Source organism: Salvia hispanica, chromosome 2 (genome assembly GCF_023119035.1).
Source record: "Salvia hispanica cultivar TCC Black 2014 chromosome 2, UniMelb_Shisp_WGS_1.0, whole genome shotgun sequence".
Classification (NCBI taxonomy): Eukaryota; Viridiplantae; Streptophyta; class Magnoliopsida; order Lamiales; family Lamiaceae; genus Salvia; species Salvia hispanica.
The window spans coordinates 30,420,355-30,444,107 of record NC_062966.1 but is presented as its reverse complement, the minus strand read 5'-3'; the positions used below and the strand labels follow the sequence as shown (position 1 = coordinate 30,444,107).

The 23,753-nt window shown below is 34.7% G+C and overlaps 5 protein-coding genes across 5 annotated transcripts; 3 read left to right on the top strand and 2 right to left on the bottom strand.

The window, feature by feature from the left end:
• Window positions 1–665: 665 nt before the first annotated feature.
• Window positions 666–2,070, top strand: LOC125205573 (transcription factor MYB106-like). Its single transcript, XM_048104602.1, has 3 exons — window positions 666–940; window positions 1,009–1,138; window positions 1,313–2,070. Exons 1-3 carry the CDS (start codon window positions 808–810, stop codon window positions 1,950–1,952), a joined length of 903 nt encoding a protein of 300 aa, XP_047960559.1. The 5' UTR covers window positions 666–807; the 3' UTR covers window positions 1,953–2,070.
• Window positions 2,071–7,843: 5,773 nt separating this feature from the next.
• On the top strand, window positions 7,844–9,559 carry LOC125205572 (transcription factor MYB106-like). The gene is made up of 3 exons (XM_048104601.1): window positions 7,844–7,998; window positions 8,112–8,241; window positions 8,687–9,559. Exons 1-3 carry the CDS (start codon window positions 7,866–7,868, stop codon window positions 9,348–9,350), a joined length of 927 nt encoding a protein of 308 aa, XP_047960558.1. The 5' UTR covers window positions 7,844–7,865; the 3' UTR covers window positions 9,351–9,559.
• A 4,293-nt stretch (window positions 9,560–13,852) lies between these two features.
• LOC125205575 (transmembrane emp24 domain-containing protein p24delta9-like) lies at window positions 13,853–15,196 on the top strand. The gene is made up of 4 exons (XM_048104605.1): window positions 13,853–14,160; window positions 14,527–14,736; window positions 14,814–14,890; window positions 14,973–15,196. The coding sequence occupies exons 1-4, from the start codon at window positions 13,945–13,947 to the stop codon at window positions 15,115–15,117; spliced, it is 648 nt and encodes a 215-aa protein (XP_047960562.1). The 5' UTR covers window positions 13,853–13,944; the 3' UTR covers window positions 15,118–15,196.
• Window positions 15,197–15,255: 59 nt separating this feature from the next.
• On the bottom strand, window positions 15,256–19,568 carry LOC125205569 (integrin-linked protein kinase 1-like). Its single transcript, XM_048104599.1, has 11 exons — window positions 19,198–19,568; window positions 18,342–18,416; window positions 18,045–18,161; window positions 17,348–17,442; window positions 16,963–17,083; window positions 16,799–16,878; window positions 16,395–16,454; window positions 16,179–16,300; window positions 15,995–16,080; window positions 15,785–15,900; window positions 15,256–15,620 (listed from the first exon to the last, which is right to left on the bottom strand). The coding sequence occupies exons 1-11, from the start codon at window positions 19,504–19,506 to the stop codon at window positions 15,494–15,496; spliced, it is 1,308 nt and encodes a 435-aa protein (XP_047960556.1). The 5' UTR covers window positions 19,507–19,568; the 3' UTR covers window positions 15,256–15,493.
• Window positions 19,569–20,470: 902 nt separating this feature from the next.
• LOC125205574 lies at window positions 20,471–22,821 on the bottom strand. Its single transcript, XM_048104604.1, has 5 exons — window positions 22,352–22,821; window positions 21,673–21,772; window positions 21,468–21,591; window positions 20,832–20,927; window positions 20,471–20,762 (listed from the first exon to the last, which is right to left on the bottom strand). Exons 1-5 carry the CDS (start codon window positions 22,692–22,694, stop codon window positions 20,625–20,627), a joined length of 801 nt encoding a protein of 266 aa, XP_047960561.1. The 5' UTR covers window positions 22,695–22,821; the 3' UTR covers window positions 20,471–20,624.
• Between the last annotated feature and the right edge of the window lie 932 nt (window positions 22,822–23,753).

The window sequence follows — 23,753 nt, the reverse complement described above, 5'->3', positions numbered from 1 at the left end:
AATTAATTAACGTCCTCTTAACCCATAATTTCAAAATGGAATTTGAAAACAAAGTTAATTTCAAATAGAACACTTATTTATCTAACAAAAATTGAACTCAGATAATATCATCCAATAAATCTCTACATAGACAAAGCTAGAAGTAGCGAGCTCTTGAAGTGGTAAATACGGTGAAAACTCAAGCTAAAAATGGAATTTTCAGGCAAAATAACACCATCCAAATAATATTTTATCTATATAAACAGGTTTTTAGTTAGTCTTTTTTTTTACTACATATAGACATTTATACCTTCCATCTAACCTCACAACTCATTTTTTTGCTTCCTTTCACTCTGAGAGAATGAAAGTACACTGTTCGAAATCCCAATGCAAAATCTTAGTGGCCCCAGCAAATTATCTACTAACCCATATGCACTACTCATCATTTATAAGGCTGCTCTCACCCTGACGTCATCACTCATCACACCATTAATTTCTTTGACACAATAATGGTCACCAATTTAATGTTTCTTTTTTTTTATTAATATTTCGTTTTGAGAATATAGTTAGTTATAAAATGAACGTGAAAACACGCCTTAATTTCTCAAATCACATGTCCCATACTACTTTTAGCAAACTAACTCTATTTATTTCTTGACACACTATATATGCATGCCATCATTGATCATACCACCATCACCATATATATCTCCTGCAATTGAACAAGGCCCTCTCCTATCTATTCTAGGTTGCCAACAAGATTAATTGACTAGGGTCTAAAGTTAGTTATTATTCACATCCCTTTTTGGAAAGTAACAAATCAAAAAAATGGTGAGATCCAATGGCCAGGAGAAGATGGAGTTGAAGAAAGGTCCATGGACTCGTGAGGAAGATCAGAAGCTTCTTGCTCATATTGAAGAACATGGCCATGGAAGCTGGCGTTCCCTCCCTGCTAAAGCTGGTAACTATCAATTAGTAATTCATTTTATTATTATGAAGAAATAAATAAAATGTCTATCTTGTTTTTAGGGTTACAAAGATGTGGGAAGAGCTGTAGATTGAGATGGACTAACTATCTTAGACCAGATATCAAGAGAGGCAAATTTAGCTCCCAAGAGGAGAAGGCCATTATTCGACTCCATGCCCTTCTTGGCAATAGGTCTGAAATCTCCATTCCAAATTTTTCTATACCAAAAGAATAAACCACATATTAGGGTTTCATAATAGTATATTACAACTAGAAATTTTGGGCTATTTTTTTCTAAAAATTTCAATGAAAAGTTTCTAATTTTGTGTTTTTACAAATGTTAATTGGGTTTTTACATAATCATAGGTGGTCAGCTATAGCAACCCATTTACCAAAGAGAACAGACAACGAGATCAAGAACTACTGGAACACCCGGCTGAAGAAGCGGTTGACCCGGATGGGGATCGACCCGGCCACCCACAAGCCAAAGGAGACCCCGGGCGGCTCGGCCCAGTCAAGGCAGGCGGCCGTGGTCAGCCACATGGCTCAGTGGGAGACCGCCCGCCTCGAGGCCGAGGCCCGCCTCGTCCGAGAATCAAAATTTCTGTCCAAACTTCAACTCCTTCAGAAAATCTCCGTGCCGCCGCCGCTTCCGCCGGCGCCGGCGCCGGCCTGCCTAGACGTGCTCAAGGCGTGGCAATCGTCCAACAGCGGCAGCGGCGGCCTTTTCGTCCTCGACTCGCCGACTTCAACACTAAACTTTTGTATTAACAAATTAAACGGATACGTGGAAGAGAAGGGTATGTTCAATAATTTGGTGCAGGATGATAATATTTCGTTGTGTTCTATGAATAATCTAGAAGCTTCCATGGATCCGGCGATGTTGAGCTCGGAATGCTACAACAGTGGGGCGAGTTCGTACGCCGGAGAGTTGGAGGATAACAAGAATTATTGGAATGAATTGCTCAATTTAGTGACTTCTCCGGTGGAATCGCCTGTGTTTTAGTGTTGTATCATTAACTAATTTGATGCATGCAACTTAATTAGGTTATGAGAATCGGACCTTGTCATTTTGTAATAATTGGTTAGTAGCGATTTCAATGAAGTCTCTACACAATTATGTACTACTACTATATGACAAGCTTTGGACTTGTATTTATATTATAATTTCAAACTACTACTTCTATTACTGCACAATCATATATAGCTTTTCGTAGTCTATCGGATTATCAAAGAAATAGATAGTGTAAATCTAGGTTTTTCGGTGTTCATTATTGGTGGTAAATTAGTCAAACTAACAATTGTATTAAATTTGTATTCGTATGCAATTTGAAATGGACATTTTTTTGGGCATCGTATACACTGCGCTTAGATCATTATATACACTTAATGCACTTAAGTCATTAAATCACCGCAACAAACTTTATTAAATCACAACATATTTTCACATTGTCGTTTATTGGAAAACTACAAAAAGATTGATTCCCTGATTTACCCTTACGGCATAAAATAAATCTTACTACTACTACTACCTAAGGTAATAATCTAGGCGGTTGATCACCAATCTAAGGGCTATCTTAGTTTTGCTATAAGAATTGATTTTAAACATATATTACAACTGAAAATAAAAGATCTTATAAATAAGTTAATCATCCGGATATCATTATTTTTAATTTATAATATTTATTACTTTTTTAATAATTTGAGAAATTAAAAAATGTATGAAACAAAAACAATTTTCAACATTGCCCAGTTAAGCACAACCCACTTCTCAAGTGGACCTGAGTTGGGTTAGGTCCAAATTTATAGAAAAGAATTTGGGTCACTTTAGTTGTAGGTATTAAACAAGCTGTGGCTTGGGCCGACCAACTTTTTTTAACCTGACCAGTGACCCATCTGACAACTGTATATAGTGCGTTATCTTTAGGGGTGAGCATTCGGGTTTCGGTTCGTTTTTTTGCCTAAATCGGACCAAAACCAAAAAACTGAATTTAGTTCAAAATTCAAACCGAACCGAATCCGAAAAACCCAAAACCGAACTTCAACAACCGAACTAAACCGAAAAAATCAAAAAATCAAAAAACCGAAAAAAAAATTAATATATATAATATATTTCATTTTATATAATAGAATATATATATCTATAAAATATAAAATATAAAATAAATAGAATATATATAATACATATTATATAGAATATATTAAAAGAATATAAATATACTATTAAAAGAATATAAATATATTATATAGATATATTAAATTAATAGAATACAGTATATAATATTATATTTAAAATATAATTCGGTTATTTGGTTTTTCGCACGAACCGAACCGAAAAACCAAAAATTTTGTATTTTCAAAACCGAACGGAACCGAACCGAAAAAACTGAGCCGAATTTCAAAATTTCGGTTTGGTTCGGTTCAGATATTTGGTTTTCGGTTTTTTTTCTCACCCCTAGCTAGTTATCTCATTGTTTCATTTTTTTAATTAATAACTTGGCTTTGTGAAGTCTAAAGGGTTGGAATAAAATACTTTAAAACATCTACAATCATTTCAAATAATATTATTCAGAGGGAATTTAAGGTTTTTTTTTCAGTGGAGAATACTTATTAATTAGATCAGATTTTATTGTCAAATGCATGAAAAGTTTATTGAATATGGAATCTCCGTATTTGTGTTTTGTTATATTTTAGTGTTTATGATCTTATATATAGCGAGGTCTTGAAAGTTTATTGAATTAAAGAAGCAATTATAGTACTAATACTTAAAGAAGAACACGAAAGAAGAAAGAAAAGTACAGAAGGTAAAAGTAAGAAGCCATAAAGCACGTAGAAGGTATACAACGAATGATAAGAAGCCAGAAATAGTTTGCTTCGATTACATGAGCAAGGATCGAACCTCTGACCTAATGTTTAAGGGATAAGGTGCGGGACCACCACATGTACTCTTTCAATTGACGTATGTTAGCTTGCATAGTAGACGTATAAAAAACACTTTGAGGCAAAAAAAAAAAAAAAAAAAAAAAAAAAAAAAAAGAGAAATGCATGGGGTAAAAATCATGAAATAGTGAAATTATTTCAGCAATATTTTATCAAAATTCAAAGACATAGTGTCAATTTCAAAATTCAAAGACATATGGTCTCATTTATAAAGCAGAAATTGGTAACCATAAGAACTAAAAATGTAATTCTCTTATTTAATTATAGTTATATACCATGCTCAGATTTCATATTAATTTAATCCAAGAAATAGTTGTTCCATTGATAATTTAATAAGCCCAGAAGTAGATGTCGTGTTGGACCTCTATCCTCTCATTTGGATCCAACCTATAAATGTGATCGTTATAAATTTCTCATTTGTATCTATCATACTTATTTGTTTGGGCCACTGCTCATAAACTGGACCACCTACCAAAATTCTGTTTTGTTTTTTTTAATATTTGAACTACTACTAGTAGTACTATTCTTGGATTATATTTCTTTTTTAAAAAACTATAAATTATTTGAAGTATTAATTTGTCGACTGGGGCAGTTGGGTAGTTAATTTTATCAATGAGAAATTGAGAACACTTTGGTTCGAAACAGTATTTAATTTTGTGCATGCAAATGTTTAGTACTCTATCAAATTTCATTTTATGTTTTGGATTTTGTTTGTTATAGATCACTACAGTTTTTTGGAATTGTTAAGACTTTTACAAAATTTTGTTAGGGAATTTTGAGTAATATGGTATGAGGTACGAATTGGCAGATTAATAAGGTTACCACTTACACACTTACACTTGTATGTTTACTAAATCTATGCATAGGTCCGTGTAGATCATTTGTGGGATGTGATCCTCGCAGGTAAGCGTACACCGACAGTCGATGTCGACAGGGATGTGTAGTCCAGGAATGCTGCAGAAATGAGCGAAAAATACACCGATGTCATGGATGTGTGTCCAACTTGAATGAATTCAAGAATGTAGACTAGTAAAAAAACATCATAAACGAAGATGATTATCCATTTGATAAGTCGTAGAGGTAGAATGATGATGCCACAAACAGGATAGGACCGTTTTGATAAATCAATAAATTGACTCTGTGCACCATGGTTCAAAGGGACGAGACAAAAAGAGTTAAAAGTAACGTTTCATTGATAATTAAACTTCGATTTTCATTCATAATGAGGTAAAGATATATGGAAACCTAAAGGTAGAAGCAAACGAAATTAGATTGTTGAGTACAAACTCATCCCACATCGGGAGTATGAAGGATTAAGTCGACAATCCGAACATAGATAATGTCAAATCCTTGCCATCTAATATTCCTATCCTACTAGGAAGTATAATTAATACCAAATCAACAATTAAAGAAAGATAATTACAACCAAAAGTCTTACATAAATAGGGTGCGACCAAATTATTTTTGAAATATATTGTTTTATCAGTTGGATCAATTTTATTTTTAAATTTGATCTATTCTAAATTTTTATATTATTTTAAAAATATTTTTTTTAATTTAAAATTTATTTTTATGCCTAAAAATGAAGTTGGATTTCACAATTTACATGAATATTGTAATTTAGATTGGCGTCATATATTTCAGTAGTTTTCCATTGTAAACGTATAATATAATTTTCATGGAACTTAATTAATTATAGAAATATCCATTTGAACATTGAAACCAGAAGTACTTCCACCATAATTAACAGTCACGACTCCAAACGAATCAAATATAGCACGTAAGATCATAAAGGATAAACAAAGGAATGTTTTCTTACTAAATTTGAAAGTAAGAGGAGTACTATAATTAATTTTAGCATGCACTGGACCATCTATCCATCTCGTTCTTCATTCTAAAATTCTTGTCTTATCAATTACTGAAACACTTGAACTGAAATTAATTATCACTCAATCATTATGTTAATTATTTGTACCATCAATTTATAATCGGCCCATTCATTTCCTTGTAAAATGAAAAATTTAGGCACTTTGTGTAACACTAGCTCGATCTAAGTTCAATATATTCACACGATTTGGTTTTTTTTTATGACACGTAGTGATGATTTAAGAAGCATCGTAATTATTTAGGTGTTAAGTATATGAGTGTTAGTATTTTTATGAAGCAAAAACTATATAAAGAAACATGCATGGTTGTCAACATGATAGCATGGTCCAAAATATGGTGAACAAAAAACGACGTGCTGCCTAGACTTTGGACCGAAAATCAATTTTTCATAAAGTTGGATTCGCATTTGCCAATACTATCATGATTTCGAATCTAAATCAAATTAAACTCAATCATAAGTTAAAAAAATCACGATACCCACTTTTCATGCAATTCGTTTCGATAATTAAGGTTTTTTCACATAGATTTACAAAATAAAAATAATTTGTTTGTTATCTTTATAAGCGTAAACAAAATGCTCCCTAAGTGCTTGGTAACAAGTATGCTCGATAATGATTTTTTACTTTTTATAAATTAATTAATGAGCATGCACTAGATTGTTGAGTAAAAGTTACCGATTAATTTATATTTACAGTTAACTTTTTTGATAATTTTAATATATTAATTACTAATTAGCACTTGAGTTGCTCTCTAACCTTTGAAGATATGGCGCTCGTTAAATATTTCTTGTTTTCAATATTTAATCCTCTGAGTTCAATTGGTGGTCGGTAAGTTTTAATGTTTATTTTTAAAAGTTGCCGATAATTATTAGTATTTATTTTTTTAAAAGTTGTCTTGCTCGATAATTGTTGTTTATTTGAAATTAATAATTAAATTTAATACTTGTTTATCAGCACCGACAAACTGACTCATTGAACCGGACGAGGATGCAGCGGATCTGAAATGGAGGCCCATTGTTTCTCTTTATTTGTCATGTAATAAAAAATATTACTCCATTCACTTAAATTTACTCCCATCTATCACCTAATTATCTTTTTTACTACTACTATTACTAATTTTGGTTCTCAATAATGCGAATACTCCAAACATTTCACCTATGGTTCACAACAAGTTAAACTTACCAAATATCAAACGTGATCCAACTATTTAGAAAGTACACTTCTAGCTATACAAACCCTATGTTGATCCAAAGTTTCTATTTTTTTTATAAGAGAGGGTCCAAAATAGATGTGGCCTAGTCCAATTAACATCCATGAATCTGATCTGGCTCGTCATACCTTTATATGAAGAAGAATATATATGAGACAGGAACACGAATTCTACCACGTAGAATTTTCAAAAAAACCTTCGATTATTTGAATAATCAAACGATACATTACTAATTTGCAGAAATCATATATTAGGATTTTAATTCGACTATGTGATTTAAATGCGTTTCTAGCATGCAACTTGTTGTATGCACGAATTAGTTTTAATCGTATAACCACCTAAATAGAGTTTGTAAATTTGTTTAATTTGCAATTTTCCGCTGCAAATTCCCAACGATACTATACATGTTGTTTGGTACGTGCTCACCAAGAATGACTTTCACATAACAATTTTGTGCTCCGTATATTATTCCCACGTCGATCTCCGACTCAGTTGATTGTTCTTGTTGAGTGGTCGATCATTTGGACAAGTGCTTGCTAGATGCTCGGAAGGTGTTCGGTGTTGTGCTCGCTATCTTTTTGCATTTTTACCCACCTTAGAGAGTCAAAAAACACAATCGATAATATAGACATGAAAAATGTGACTCGTGAAGTATCAATATGTTATTAATGGAACTATGTACCTAACTTTGGAACCGTAGATCCTTTACCTTGAATCATTAATTGTTGATATTAGGCAGCTGTTCTCATCGTCAGAAGCTCAAGTAAAAATATTGTTTTGGTAGAGTAAAACCTATTAATTTGATCTTTATATATAGTGTACAATTTCATAGCCTTCCTGCATGCAAAAACCATCCACATTTTTCCCACCTCCCTCAAAAGAAATGGCTGGATCTCCATGCTGTGATAATATAAGCTTGAAAAAGGGGCCATGGACAGCTGAAGAAGATGAGAAACTCTTAGCTTATATTCAAGAACATGGCCATGGAAGTTGGCGTTCTCTTCCCTCTAAAGCTGGTAATTTTAATTATCTATCTTTTCATGCATGCAATGTGTACATTTTTTAACTTTGATTTAAGCTTCCTTTAAATATATTACTTAAAGATTAACAAATTTTGTGGTTTAATTAGGGCTTCAAAGATGTGGAAAGAGCTGCAGATTGAGGTGGACCAATTATCTGAGGCCAGATATTAAGAGAGGAAAGTTCAGCTTACAAGAAGAACAAACTATCATCCAACTCCATGCCCTTCTTGGAAATAGGTTAGTATTTTTCAATTTGACTGTGCAATAAAAAATTGTTATGTATTCACAACATATCTTTCCATGAAAATCAATATTCTATCTAGATAGATGTCCATTTGTGGAAATAAAGGCAAATTGCATTCATAGATTAATGTGATGATTATGATAGGAAGAGTTAAGTCTATACACTTGACCTATATTTGTTTAAGCAAAACGTTCATCTGTTACCCCAATGGTGTCTGGCCCTTTTAAGTTTGTGGGCTACATCTAGCTAGCTTCTAGATGTGTACAATATTTTATTTGAGGGGTAGATTCATACGATATTATTACTATTACATTAAAGACTATATTTTATTCAACATAAAGAGTGAAGTTCATAAATGTTACTTAAAGTTTCTAGTATTTTAAAATAATTATTAAATTATTATTGACATGCTATTATGATTTATCATTTGATCCAAAGATGGTCCGCTATCGCAAGTCACCTACCTAAGAGGACAGACAATGAAATCAAGAATTACTGGAACACTCGTCTAAAGAAGAGATTGACAAAATTGGGGATTGATCCAATCACTCACAAGCCCCAAAATCTTGCACAAAATTGCCACCAATCCAAAGAGATGGCCAACATTAACCACATGGCTCAGTGGGAAAGCGCCCGGCTTCAAGCCGAGTCCCGGCTTGTCCGCGAATCCAAACTCATTTTCAACCCAAACTCACTCTGCATTGACGGTCCATCCCAACAGAGGCCGACAATGCAGAGTCCGTGTTTGGACATCCTCAAAGTGTGGGAATGGACAAATCCTGGAAAGGACATCTCTTCCATGATTCTCAATGGATTTAATCCATCCGATGGAAAGAACATGCTCGATGGAGATTCATCGTTCACCGTGAAGGAATCCGCTGGGAAATCACATTATGGCTCTATTGATCAGGCCAGGGGCATTATGGGGAATTCAGTGGAACTTGATCATCCTACTTATGTTGATCATGACTCTTTAGGGTTTCCGATCTTCATGGACGGCCTCGATGGTGCAGTCTCTGACCCCGAATATACCAATAATGCCCTTGGAGGTTGTTGGGGAGATCTTGAGGAGAACAAGGTTAATTGCTGGAGCAACATGTGATCGTCCAAGTTTAAAGAGTTAAATTAATTAACAAGGGTTAGATATTATGCTACAATAATTTATTACGAATATTCCGAGATTTCATTAGTTAAGTCTTTGCTAGCTAAGTATTGGTCAATGTTTGATTAGGTTTTCCTAATCATGTTTGTTATAATTAAGTAGATTGGATGCAGCAATAACGTGTAATATGTAATGAGTCAATTCGAATTAATGCTATGAGCTTATTTAATATATATCTCGTTTTTTTACCAATTCTAGTTTGTGTCACATTGCAGAGAGTGTCAACTAACAGTTGGTTGTAACTATAGAAAGCTAAAGATAGGAGTAGTAATTATAAGAAATCCCAACAACCGTGTTACGTGCCTATCACAACATTCCGTTGTCTATGTTTTCATTTTGTCTAATATTTTATTCTTCTTTTTTGAGAATTTTACTTATCTTTGCTTTGGATTCGCTTTTCAATTTCAAAGTAAGTAAAGACTTGGAAAAAAAAAATCAAAAATAGTGCACGCTGCATGTTCGTTTAATCATTCTATTATTTAAGTTTTAATTGAATTGGAAAATTGATGGCGACTTAGTAAGAGAAAACTTACTCATTTCTTTTACTTTAATTTTGATCATAAATAATGCATATGGCGAAAAATGACTTTAACAAATATAAAACTTTTAACAATTACGCCACCAATTTCAGAGTGTTTACAGTAAACCTTAATCTTAAAACTAACTAGATATTTAAAACAAGTCGATATTAAAACCGACGTCGTATTTGTGTACTTCTATCATACAAAAAAGGTTGAAACCCCAACCCTAAGGGCCCACACATCCCGGTCTGATAATATTATGAGGAGTGTTAAATCAGGGTACGCAGTGATCCGCTAAGGAAGAAGGCCTAACCCACTGTCTGCCAGAAGCCCACCTCCCAAGGTCTCACACTTGTGCCTGAGATGTGTTGTAATTACATGACAGTAGTGGAATTTGATCCTTGGTCAATCATACAAATCTGCTCCTCCGAAATCAACTGCATTGCCTCTGCGGACTGCGGACCATGTCGTACCTTATTAAACGGCGTACATGTTTTTATTAATTTGAAGAAGCAAAGGGAACTATTATACATTTATACTCCTTGCTTATCTTATTAAATGTTTTTCTCTGACTGGTCACAAGTGTTAATAAATATAAAGAAAATAGGTAGAAGAATGTATAATGTGAATGTGAGGTATATTCTCCTAACTTATTTTACTTATATTTTATCAGTATATTTCATAAAAATTAAATATATAAAGGTAGGATTGTTTAAAAAAAAATATATAAAGATAGGACATATAAAATAGATACATATAATAATTAGCCGAGTGAGATAGGTACAGTAAATATGACGTATGCATATAATGAAATAAAAGGAGTAAATATTGGCATGCAGAGCAAGGATATACTAGCACTCATGATTACCGTCTGCATTGTCCACATCAAATGCATACAGTACGATTTTTACTTCACATTTTAGTTGACTACCGTGCTATCTAGACTATTTTTCTGACAAAATAAAATACTCTCTTTAATCTTTAAAAAAAATATATAGATAAATTTATAAATGACACGGATTTTAATTACTTCACATTAATTTTATCTAAAAGTATTGTAAATATATAACATTGAATCAGATTCATTATGAACATTGAATCTGAAACATTATAACAATATAATGTACTATTCTCTTGGCCCATTCTAGGAGTCCTATTTGAGTTCAACACGGATTAAGAAAAGTAAAAAAAGTTGGTGTAAAAAGATAGTGAAATATGGATAACTCTACTATTATATAGTATTGGTTTTATAATAAAATGTGAGTGTAAAAAGTTTAGTGAAATGTGGAGCATATTACTATATATGGAAGTCAAATAGCACCAATGATGTTAAATACTCTCTCCGTTCGCTATTAAATATCTCATTTTTCCTTTTTCATCCGTGCATCAATAGATGTCTCATTTCGCTGTTACTATATTTGGTAAGTGGACCCTACATTCCATTAACTCATTTCACTCACATTTTATTACTACTATTAAACTAATATATAAAAGTAGGTCTCGTTATATAAATTCAAACAATTTCTTAAAACTCGTACTGGTTAAATATGAGACATTCAAATTTAATCATGGATGGCGGGAGTATACTGAGAATCGAGAAATTGTCACAACTGATTGATGTACTACTTAACATAATTATTCTTGGAGGTCAGGATTAATCAAATTCGGTTTCCATATGGCATCAATTCTATTCTTTCCATATATTAATGTTGCGTGTTCACTTTCTCATATTTCATTTCTACCAATTTGGGCCGGTCAACATTTGAGCCATAATTGGCCACATATCTCATATGTTCTCTCTTGTCTTGTTTAGTATACTAGAATTGGCCCAAGAATTGATCCAAATATTATACTCCAATAAAGACTTTGACTTAATAGAATTATAGATTTACAAAATTTATCCCTCCAACTGGGAATGTGGAAAGATGAAAAAGTGAAAAGGTGGGGCAAATGTGTAAAACCAAGTCTATTTCTTGGTGCACTTTTCAATTCACACCCAAATCTTACCTATTTTGCAAGATTCAATTCTTCCTCAATTGGCATGAATAGTGCAGACCCCACTTCAATTGTAAGGCCCCCAACAATTAATTAGTGAAAAGTGAACACAAGAATTGGCCAATTCTTTCAAAGTGAACACAGAACACACCCTAAATTTAATATTTGATCTTGGTCGGATATAAGCAATTGTTCATGTTTTTGCACTCACAGAGAGATGCCACAAAAGAAATCAAAACATTTCAGAGATTAAAGAGAGATCTTTGGAACAGCGAAAGGGCAAATGGGATGGGAACATTAGGCCTAATTGGGCTTTGAACTTGGGCATATAGGCCACAAGGATTCGCAGTATATGTTTAGTGTCGGTTATCACTTGGGTTTGAATACAACGAAAATACTTGTAGTGTTTTTTGTAGTGCAATTAATTTTATAGATAATGCAATATATTTACATTCGATATGCACATTTTTACAAAAAATAAAGGTTCTCATTTAAATGCTACTACTACTTAGTACTTGCACAACATATGTTTGAGTATTTAGATGCGATATACTTATTGGATGGGGATCCTCTGCTAAGCAGAGCAGTCCCTACACACATCACAATAAAAAAAATTAAATAAATAAATTAAATAAATTAAATATTTATATATTATTTTAATTCTATATTAGGGATAGCAGGAGTTGTTGTGCTAAATAGTACGGCAGAGGATCCACCCCTGTACTTATTACAGAAATGTGGGTTTGGACATAGGATTGATGAATGACGAGCGAGTGGTGCACTCAAGTGTTTCTTTTTGACATATGTGCAAACATAGTTAGCCACATAGGTAGCATATGGTTTAGGTTAAAAGTGACTCAGAATAGTAGCTAATACTCCATTTTGTTCGTGCAACAAAATGTGCATCACTATCTGTGTGCCGTTAAAACTTCAAATATCATCCACTTCTCACCTTTATGAAAATGTTGATAACACTATTTTCTACAATCATATTGATTTAATATGATTGGTACGTAAATCCCACAAATTGCTTATATTTGAATGCCAATACTAAATAAATAGATGGAAATTATCATCCTTCGTTTTCTAAAAATAGAAACTTTGGAAATGACATGAATTTTAATGTAAAATTGACAAAGTAAAAGAGATGCAAAAATATAGTAAAAGTAGTGTTAGTGGATTGTGGAGTCCACAGTAATTAATGGTGTGTAATTAGTTAAAAAAATTCATATTTAAACATGGTCTAATTTTAAGAGACAATCTTAAATAGTGTAAAACTAATCTATTTTATTAAGATCGATGAAGTAGTACTATATAATAAATTGACGATATTGAACAATACTAAATAATTAAATAACAAGAAGAAATTGACCAGAATGGGCACCATTCCCGTCACTGACAAGCCCAATACCACAAACACTACCGAGCCCAACATTCCAAACTTAGAATCATAGTAATAGAAGTGTTTCTTTTTGGTACATAGATTAAGCAAAATTATGTTAGGTAATTTAAGCAAATGAAGAGTAGAGTGAAAAATGATTAAGGTAATTTAACTAAAGGAAGAGGAAATAAAGTAAGAGAGAGTAAAGTAGGTGTAGAGAAATGTGTTGACTTTCACTAAAAAAGGAAATGACTCTATTAGACTTTTGATTTTTTGATGTTACCTTCGTAAATCTTTGTGATAAACAAGCAAGTAATTAAATGAGAGATGAACGATGGTCGAGAAGAAAATAAATAAAAAATTAGGCAATGTGTAAAATGGTAGACCAAATCTTAAAACTAATTTTCCGATGAATTGAATAAATTAACAAAAATTTGGACGTGGCAGGCATTGATGAAGTGCAAGTCCAAGAATTCAGCAGATGTATATAGACTATAGTAGAGTTAGAGTAGTGAGATTTCCAATTTCATCTCCAACAGCTGCATAAATATCGGAAACAATCAATAGTCATTCATGTTTTAGCCAAAAGCATCTATCATATCATATGGCTGAATAGCAGCAGTATAATTAAATTACGATGAGTTTGATAGAAAGAGGAGATATAATAGTGGTTTTGGGTGTAATTTTGTTGATATTGAGGTCGGTGGAATCGATTCGTTTCGATCTGGAAACTGGCCACACCAAATGCATAGCAGAGGATATCAAATTGAATTCAATGACTGTTGGAAAATATCAACTCGTAAACTACAATGAGGGATTGCCTTTGCCTGACTCCCATAAAATTACTATTCGGGTACGTATATATGTATGTTTTTTGGGGGGGATTTAGATTGTATTGTGGCTTTATCAATTTGCTAATTAAGGTTGTTCATGATCTTAATGTGTTTGGTATGATAATGGATTGTATGAATAAATTGTGTTGTGTCAATAAACACTGTGGTGTGATTAATGCATATTTTCAGGATTTGAAGTGTTGGTAGTTTAAACTTTAAAGACATGTAATTCGGTCATAGTGTATATGTGATTCCATTAGGACTAGAGCAGTCTGGGCCTTAGTGTATATGTGATTCCATATAGTTATGTGGAGTGGTTTTTTATGTATAAAAATACCTTTGAAGAGAAAATGATGGTAAATTAATCTGTGGAATATAACTGATAGGTTACTTCATCATATGGGAACAACTACCACTACGCAGAAAATGTGGCATGGGGACATTTCGCGTTTCTGGCAGCCGATGCCGGTGATTACATGACTTGCTTCTTCGCAGCTGACACCAAACCCTCAAGTTTTATGACCATAGACTTCGAATGGAAGTCTGGTGTTGCTGCCAAGGACTGGAGCAACATTGCCAAGAAAGGTTCAGTTACCGTAAGTGTTTGCTTTCATCCATCTTAATGTGTTAGTGTTAGTGAATGCATTCCATTCATGTCTTCATTTTCAAGCAGGCAATGGAACTGGAGTTGCAGAGGATGTATGATACGGTCCAGGCCATTCACGACGAGATATATTATCTACGTGAAAGGTAATACTATTGTCTAACAAAATTATACTTAGTCTCCAACAACAGTTCAGATTCAGATGTTGAATACTAGTTGGTGTAACAGGGAAAAAGAAATGCAGCAGCTAAATATATCGACCAACTCAAAAATGGCGTGGCTCAGTTTTCTGTCACTTCTCGTTTCCTTATCTGTCACGGGGCTGCAGCTTTGGCATTTGAAGTCATTCTTTCAAAAGAAGAAGCTTATTTAAACTCACCATGTCTGCCTTTGTATTCCAGTAGTTTGTCAGACAAGACATGCTATATTTTTTAGAGGGTGCTTACTGCTTAGCTAGCTTTGATAAACACACACTGTCATTCATGATCTACTAGAAAAAACAAAACAAATCTGACAGAAGCAAACATAATTTTTCATTAGCGTATGTCGAGTTTCTCAGCTTGTGCTGCAATGCGTCATGGTCAAGAAAGGGAATAAATGACGAAAGAAATAAACAGAGCACTCACAACACATGTACACCAACAAGAACATAACTTCATAATAATGAGGGAATCACAACGTAGCTAGTTCTGCCGAATTCCATGTAAAGCATTACCGCACCCAGCAACATCCATTGAGATCCAAGTCCTTCATGACGCAAATAGGTGCCAGTGATTATCAGGGGGTACTACTTCCTTTAACTTTTCGAGTGTCTTCAAAATCTCCAAGAAAGGTGGTCTCTGGTTCATGTCTGCAGACCAGCACTGTGCAGTTAACCTGTACGATTAACAGATATTACATTGACTTCCATTGCAATCAAAGTATATATCGACTGCTGCAGTCCTTATATATATGTAAATCTGTGAGTAATGAAGATTCAAGTTTATGCAGATAATGAGGAAAATGGCATTCACAAAACCAACATTCATGTAAGTACTTACTCTTTTAGTTCAGGAATAATTTTTGTTGACCTAAATATTGGCCTGTGTCCTTCTGCTACATATCTGGCTGCTTCGTATGGCTCATAATTTGACATTGGAGGGTCTCCCTCAAGCATCTGCAATAGGTTAACACTCTCTTTAACTTAAGTTTATGCTTTAACTGAGACTGGTTTCTAATGCCATATGCCATTATGAGGGTAGAGCGCTTACCTCGTATAATATCATCCCAAAAGAAAAAACATCGACTTTCTTGTCATATTTCCTGTGCTTGAAGACTTCAGGTGCCATGTAACGGTCTGTTGAGGTCATAGAAAAAAGAATATACAGCATGAAATTCGATTCAACTCCCAGCAGCACTTAGTAGATCAGTATTATACTCCATATAACTACTTACAGCTTCCAGTCTCGCCAGTCATTTTGTAAACATCATGAGAATGTTTTACCCTGATGAGCTTGCTTAACCCGAAATCTCCCACTTTTAGATGGTCAGCACTGCTATTCACAAGTAGAACATTCCTGGACAAACACCGCATTCATCATCATATAGAGACACAGTCAACACAGTTTCTCTTGCGAGCCAAAAAGGAGAGACATAAAACGACCAACTAACCTTGGTTTAAGATCTCTGTGTACTATAACATTTGGCTCACTGTGGAGATAAGCCATGCCTCTGTCCAAACAAGTAAAACTTTCAGAGAAGCATAAAACACATTGGATATTACTGTGATAACATAAACTGCACCATTTAATATTTTGAGATATAATTATTGCCACCTAATGATCTCATAATGATATTGCTAGGTGTACTATGGCAGATAGAGGAAAAGCCAATCATTCAAAAATAGCAGGTTACTCAGCACAGAAGGTATTTATTGGATGAATATTTTTGCTAACTAATAAAATTTAAGCATGAAAGTAGGAGACAAAGCTTCGAGATTGAGAGGGATTGAGATGGGCGGCGAATAACTAATGTACTGTAAGTTTAGAACAAAACGAACAATAACATCATTTTACCTGGCAATGTCCATAGCAAAATTAATTGCAGTTGCAGGACTCAGTGCCCCTTTTCCCTTTAGATGTTGATGCAGATCACCCTATAAGGAAGATATAACAATTAAGGTTGGGACATTTCAAAGTGAAATGCAGTTCTTTAAACTCACAGAAAACGTATCACTCACCCCTCTCAAGTACTCTGTAACTAACATTAAGGGCTTCTTGTCAGTAACAGCACCTAGAAACTGGACAATATTTGGATGACGAAGCTTCACAAGCAAATTGACCTCATGTCTGAAGTCCTGACTGTATTATGATCAAGAGACCAAGTAAATAAATAGGAAGGAAGCAGGAGTATATAGGTGAGACGATACTAGATAAGAGACTAGGGAGTGCAGCTAAAAAAGATAAAATCTGAGTTTAGCATATGGATGAGCCAGACAAAACAGACGGTTTAGAATATTTTATGACAGATTTGGTGCAGGTCCCATTCAGGCATGCTAGGGGAAACAATACACGCTAGTATAATGTGAAAATGGAACTTGAAAATAGTGATTTGAAAAACCATACATCACTAATCTGTCATCTGAAAGGCTTGGAAGAATTCGCTTCACAGCTACTGGTGTGCCCCGCCAACTAGCTTTTAGTATCTCACCAAAAGAGCCCTATCAATATCAAGTATCGTTAGCAAGAACGAGTTTTGAGAACATAAGAGGAGAGATGAGATACATGTAGCTTAATTCATAATACGGTTAGATGTTATAAGAGGGGAAAAAAAATCATAGAAAGTTGTCAGGAAAAAATTAGGATAAGCATACCACATCCCTATACAAAATGGAAATCCATCCAAGGTAAACCATATTCTTGGTTTCTCACTTTTTGACTTCACATCATGCCGTATACGAAGTATATATTGCAGAGGAGAATTAGAAGGAAGCAGTAACAAGGTCCACACACAACTTTCAAAAATTCCACAAGGGCAGACCTACATGCACATGGTATTACAAGACGAATTTTTTTTTTTAATGGAATCAAATCTAGGTTGGTTTTATTTTCAGATCGATGGCAAGAGTAAATATTATAAATAGTGGAAACAGAAAGGGACCCTACATGTACTATCCCATTCCCAATTTTGATTTTGTTTCATAAGAGATGTAATTTATCAGACTCTAGCGTTGTGAATCATATGGTATCGAAATTTCTAACGAATTCAGGGGTCATAAGTCTATATCCAAGTTGATTAAGAAGTAACATAAATATTTCTGACCTTCCCCACAAGAGTTGAGTTAGAGAAATCAAGTTCTTCAGGGTCTATCTCCCAATCGCACTTGTTGGGCAGAGGAGGTGGTACAGGTCTTGGTTCAAAGTGACTTCCATTCTGGCCCTGCAATGTGGAATGATACTTATTGAATGTGGAATGATACTTATTGAATGACTCTCACATAGGATACTAGAAAATGTTAAAGCATAAGAAAGGAAATATGAGAAATGGGAAGGGATTTTGAGATCCAAGTAGAAAAAGAATTCCAGTAGTAGGAATGCAATTCAGAAGCATGGGACTTACATACGATTCTCCACCATGGGATTTTAATAATTCAACCATGACCGATCTTTTTGCTCCTTCGGCATCAGCTAAAGGCTGTTTCAAGGTAAAAAAATTAAGATGGACAAGCATCTACTAATGTCCATTTCATGTTAACAAGAAATAGAAATGACAAAGAAGAAATGTTTGTGTTTGGCACATATAAGCATTTCACGGATAGAAACCTGTCTCAGCATGAACCCTACAGTTGAATCATGTGATAATCAAACAATAATCACTAATAATGATCTAAACTGCAATGATTGTCACTTTGAAGTAAAACTAGCAAAAGTTTAGGCAAAAAATCTGATGGTAGAATTAGCTAAAGAAGGTGCAGATGGTTATATATCAATTCACAGTGCTCTGACGTTGTGTCATACAACAAAAACACAAAAGAACCTTGAATCTGTAAACATACAAGCAAAAAATACATCATATTTCATTCTCAGTGCTGATGATGATCTCGACGAAGGTCAAACTTTGAAGTAAATAACAGAATACAACAACTCAGTGAACTTACAATTTGATAGAAATACAAACAAAGATTCACCCTGTCTCATTATTAACTTGAAATTTAAGAAGTAGTAAAAGTTAGTTTTTCTTGATCCTAATTAGTTGAAATGAAGTAGCAACATAACACATCATCATTATGAATCCAGATAGCACCAATTCACATCCTAAAAGGCACAATTGACCAAATCTCACAGAAAACGGAACTCAAACGAAATCAAACTATCGATCCAATTATTGAATCGACGACAATACCTAATAACCAGAGATAATCACAACCCAAACACGCTTCACAACTGCATAAATACGCAGCAAGAGAAATTTATACCGTGTTTTTCCAGCGATCTAGTGCGTTGACATCTGCTTGGTAGTCAATCAAACACTTGGCAACGTCGATCCAGCCGTGGATCGCAGCCACGTGCAGCGGCGTGCGGTCGTCGTAGTCTCTAGCGGCCACCAGGGACGGGTCCTCCTCGAGCAGCTTCCGCACCGCCGCGGTGTCGTTCTGGTGCGCGTGCCAGAGAATCAGCGACGTCCGGCTCACGCGCGCCTTCTCCTTCTTCTTCTCTCTATCGGAAGGCGGAGGCGGCGCCTCTCCGGCGGCATGGTTCCCTGAGCTGCCCTCGCTTCCGCTCATGGATCGGGATCGTTAAATTTGGGGGCAGTTCGTTTTACTGAAATAAAAAGTAACCGTTTTGTTTGGTTTCTTCTCATTCTCAGATTTCTTTTTATTTTAACCTGCATATTTTCTTCACATTTTTTTAACTGCGAATTGACTTTTAACACAAATCCCCTTCACAATAGTCCACTCCATTTTTTAGGTATAATTTTTTGCAATAAACTGTCGTTTGACTTGGAGCTATTATGCATATGTGAATTGGTTTTTTTGGCCAATTATGATTTAAAATAGCTTACATTGACGGTGTAAAACAAATAAAGTCGGAAATTTACTACAAATAGTTGGATATTTTGTTTGGGGTTTTTATTTAAAGACAAAAGCGATCGAGTATTTCATTATTTGATGGTATTATTGGAATTTGGAAACATTAGCAATGATAGAAATATTTCGACATGTGATTAGAATTTAGAGCTGTAGAATCTGATTCCAATCTGACTTTTGTGTTTGACGAGATAAAAGGATTCGGTGATGAAAGAATCCATTACCGAATATCCTCTAATTTTTTCGGGATTTGAGTGTATTTAGATAAATTGGGGCTACAATATCATCCTTGGTAGTATTTCACTATTTTATTGTGCTATGATCGTAGGTTTTGGGAAATAAAGGCAATGCAAATAACATTGGAAATTCATGTAAATTATTATGTAGTGTATAAATTCAAGTACAAATGGCAACAAAAAAAAAAAAACTCTAAGTTTGGTCAAATTCTGATCTATTCCGTAACTTTCAAAAAGGGTCAATTATATCATAACTTTGATATTTTTCTCAATCCGATCTATCCTACAATTTTTAAAAAGAGAATGAAGCACTATTAAATATGTTGAGGGTGGTATATTTGAAATGATTCAACATGGCCCAGCTTGGCTGCTTTTCCAATCTCATAAAACAGAAAACTAACAGATAGAATCAAGTTCCACTCCAGTTTGGAAGTAAAAAATCTCCATTATATACAGTATAAATAATCAGTATATTGTTGAAACTGTCCTGTCAATATTAGCTTCACAAGAAATTATAGAGCTGTATGTGTGTGTTTGCAATTATGCATGTGTGACCACCCAGCTACCATTCCAAAACCTTCAAGCCAAGTCCTCTTCATCTTCGAGGGAGTGTTTACGCGCCCCAAGGTCAAGCTTAAGGCTCTCTGGCAGAGGTGGTGTTCTACCCCGATGGAACAAGACAGCAAGAGCCCTGTTCTTTTGGCAAAGATCAAACACCTGCAACCAAATCATGTTTAATATTGAAAATGCATACAGTGTAGAGTTCGGTTCGACATAGATGCTTACTGATGAAGCTTCTATCTCTGCAACACCTTCACAAGCTTGCCCTCCTCCCTGAAGCAGATCACAGTACCTTGCAGCTTCATTTTGATCTTCGAATACCTTTGGTTAAGCAGATAGTTTTTAGAAGTCAAGTACCATATTCAGAAAATCGACTGATTTGAAAACTAGATAATGGGGATATTATTCTCTAGTTTTGATTTGGGGGAACCAAGACCCTGATTTCTTTTGTGGGTGTTTGGTAGTAACTTTTTGTTGATTTTCTTCCTAAATTTGGGTTTGGACTCCCCCATTTGGGCGTGTTCGTAGACAGTCCAGACCTTAAGTTAACTTTCCGCTTAGATCATCTGGCTTTCCTTTAGAAACAGAACTATCCAGCTGCAGATTCTCCGCATAAATAAGGGAATAACACAAAATCCCATCCACAAAAAATATACTGCACTCTATTAGAAATTAAGAACACTATGATGCTTAAGCATAAAAATGGTCAAGTTTGAGGCACTTCAATTCTCACAGTCTCTCAACTATTCCTATATTATAGCCAACTCTTCAGACTTCCAAGTGCCGTATTGTTTCTAATGTCCTAATGAATTAAGCTTCGAACGAAACAGGACATAGGAACGATAAGTAAAGTGACTTTACCAGAACACCCTCCCGAACATCCTCAACAAGCATCTGAAATTTGGTGCTGGTTCCTGGCTGCTTTGACTTGTTTTGCTTCTTCCCTCCTTTACAAAACAAAAGTCCAAGCTCTTTCTCGACTTCACTGCATAAAAAATAATCCCTGAGGAACACTGAAGGAAGTAGTGATGCAGAGCAAACACATGGAAATTAAAACCTAAATCACCTGCGGTTTCTTCGAGTTTTCATTGTGCATAGTTGGTTTTCTTGGTGAGTCAGCACATAGACAGATTTCGAGGACTCTTGCCAAGGATTTGCCTCCAATACTGCGCATATATATGACATTGAGAGACAAAGTTTGCACTTATGCAGACAAAGTCAAAACAGAGTCATAAAAGGGACTGTAGTTGTAACTAGAACCTAGTCGGGTGAAATTTTGTCTGTATACGAGTTCACAATCTAAGCACCATATAAAACCTTGGATCATGCTTGTCAACCTAGAGAGAAGAAGATGAAGATTTCCTATATCTAGCAGAACTAAGTTGCATTTATCCAAAGATAATGAGGATCTTAGTCATATGACTCATATCGTTAATTGTTCCTAATCAGCTATAACCAAGATGATCAATATTGATAATCAGGGACAGAGATTTCATAGTTTATGTATTCAAACAGCTACAACAAATAGTAATCAAACACGCATTCAACGAGTCAAAGTGCTGTTCGGATGAGCTAGCTAAAGAGGAGTATATACTCAACTTAATCATCTCTAACAATTGCTAATTACAACATGATGCGAAATTTATTACTATAAAAAAAACAAAAGCAGCAACAGATAAAAGGCACAAACAAACAAACAATCACAATAGCTAAAGCAAAAAATTCAGCAACATTAGCAAACTGACCATCGTAGCTACTGCTATCGAAACTTTGCTGGAGATGGCGACGCATAACATAAGCGCGCGAGGAGACCTGCTTGACAAACTCATCGGAAGTTCCAGGGATCGTACCGTCCATCCGCAGCGCTCTCTCCAGGTCCTCATCTCGCCGTTGATTTCCCCCTTCCTGATCAGCTTCCCCGCCCGATTTAGAGTAAATTCGCATGCTGTGATGTCTTCCGCGAAAATCATAAGGCGATCCAAATCCGCCAATTGATTTTCTGCATGTGAACGATACAGCCTTGGGCCACCGGCGGTTGCAGCGGAGCGGCGGCACGATAGATGGCGATACAGAAGACAGAGAATCCATAATTGAGGGTATCGCGCTTCGTAACTCTGTACAAATTTCTGTGTATGTATATATACGGTGGCGGAAATCTGTAGAAATAGTGGAGCTCCGAGAATTAGATTGGAAGAAATGGAGTTTGGAGATTCATGTTTTCCGTAGATATTTTTGGGTCTGCTTGGAGTCGGGTCGGGTAGGTGCAAACAACAAATGGAAATTGGACACGGCTCAGGAGTCAAAGTCCACGTGTAGCCGCACTCCGTCGATCATGGAAAATATAAGGGCAAAAAAGTAATTATGCTACTTCCTCTGTCCAAAAAAAATAGATCACGTACGAGTTTTAATGTAAAATTGGTAAAGCAAGAGAGAAGAGGAGAAAAAGTAGGTAAAGTAAGAGAGACAGGGAGAAAAACGGGTAAAGTAGGAAAAATATGAGAGATAAACTTTCCATTTTAAGAAAGTGATCTATTTTTTGTCTCAAAATGACAAAAGTGATATATTGTTTGTGGATGGAGGGAGTATTTTATTTTGCGAGAATTATGGAGCGAGCCGCGCTTATTTGTTTATTATTCAATTTGAAGCATAATGATAAATAAATAAAATTATTGAAATAATTAGTATCGTCTCCAAATCGAACAAGGAAACATTGTCGTCGTCACAGACGACCACACAATTTGTTACGTTTGAGAAAATTAATGAGACGTGTGCAATGTATACTCTATATCTTATGAGCTACAACTGTAACCAAGATTATTTTGTGATTTATTTATGAGATAACTGATTTTAGTTACATAGTCTTATATTAATTGACTCGAAAAATGCAGATATAGCCCTGTGATAATCGATTCAAAAATCTATCCGACAATTTCATTGCTCTTAGTATTTCTTTATTAAAGGAAATACCACTTTATGTCCCAAATGTTTAGCGGGTTTTCAGCTCCCAAATTAATACTGTATGTCTGTATCACATTTAACTTGCACAAAATATCAAAAAATATTAGGTAGATATAACTTGTTGTAAAGCAACAAAACAAAAAAAAAACTTGTTGTAAGCGACAGGCGTTGGAAAGTTGAGAAGACATG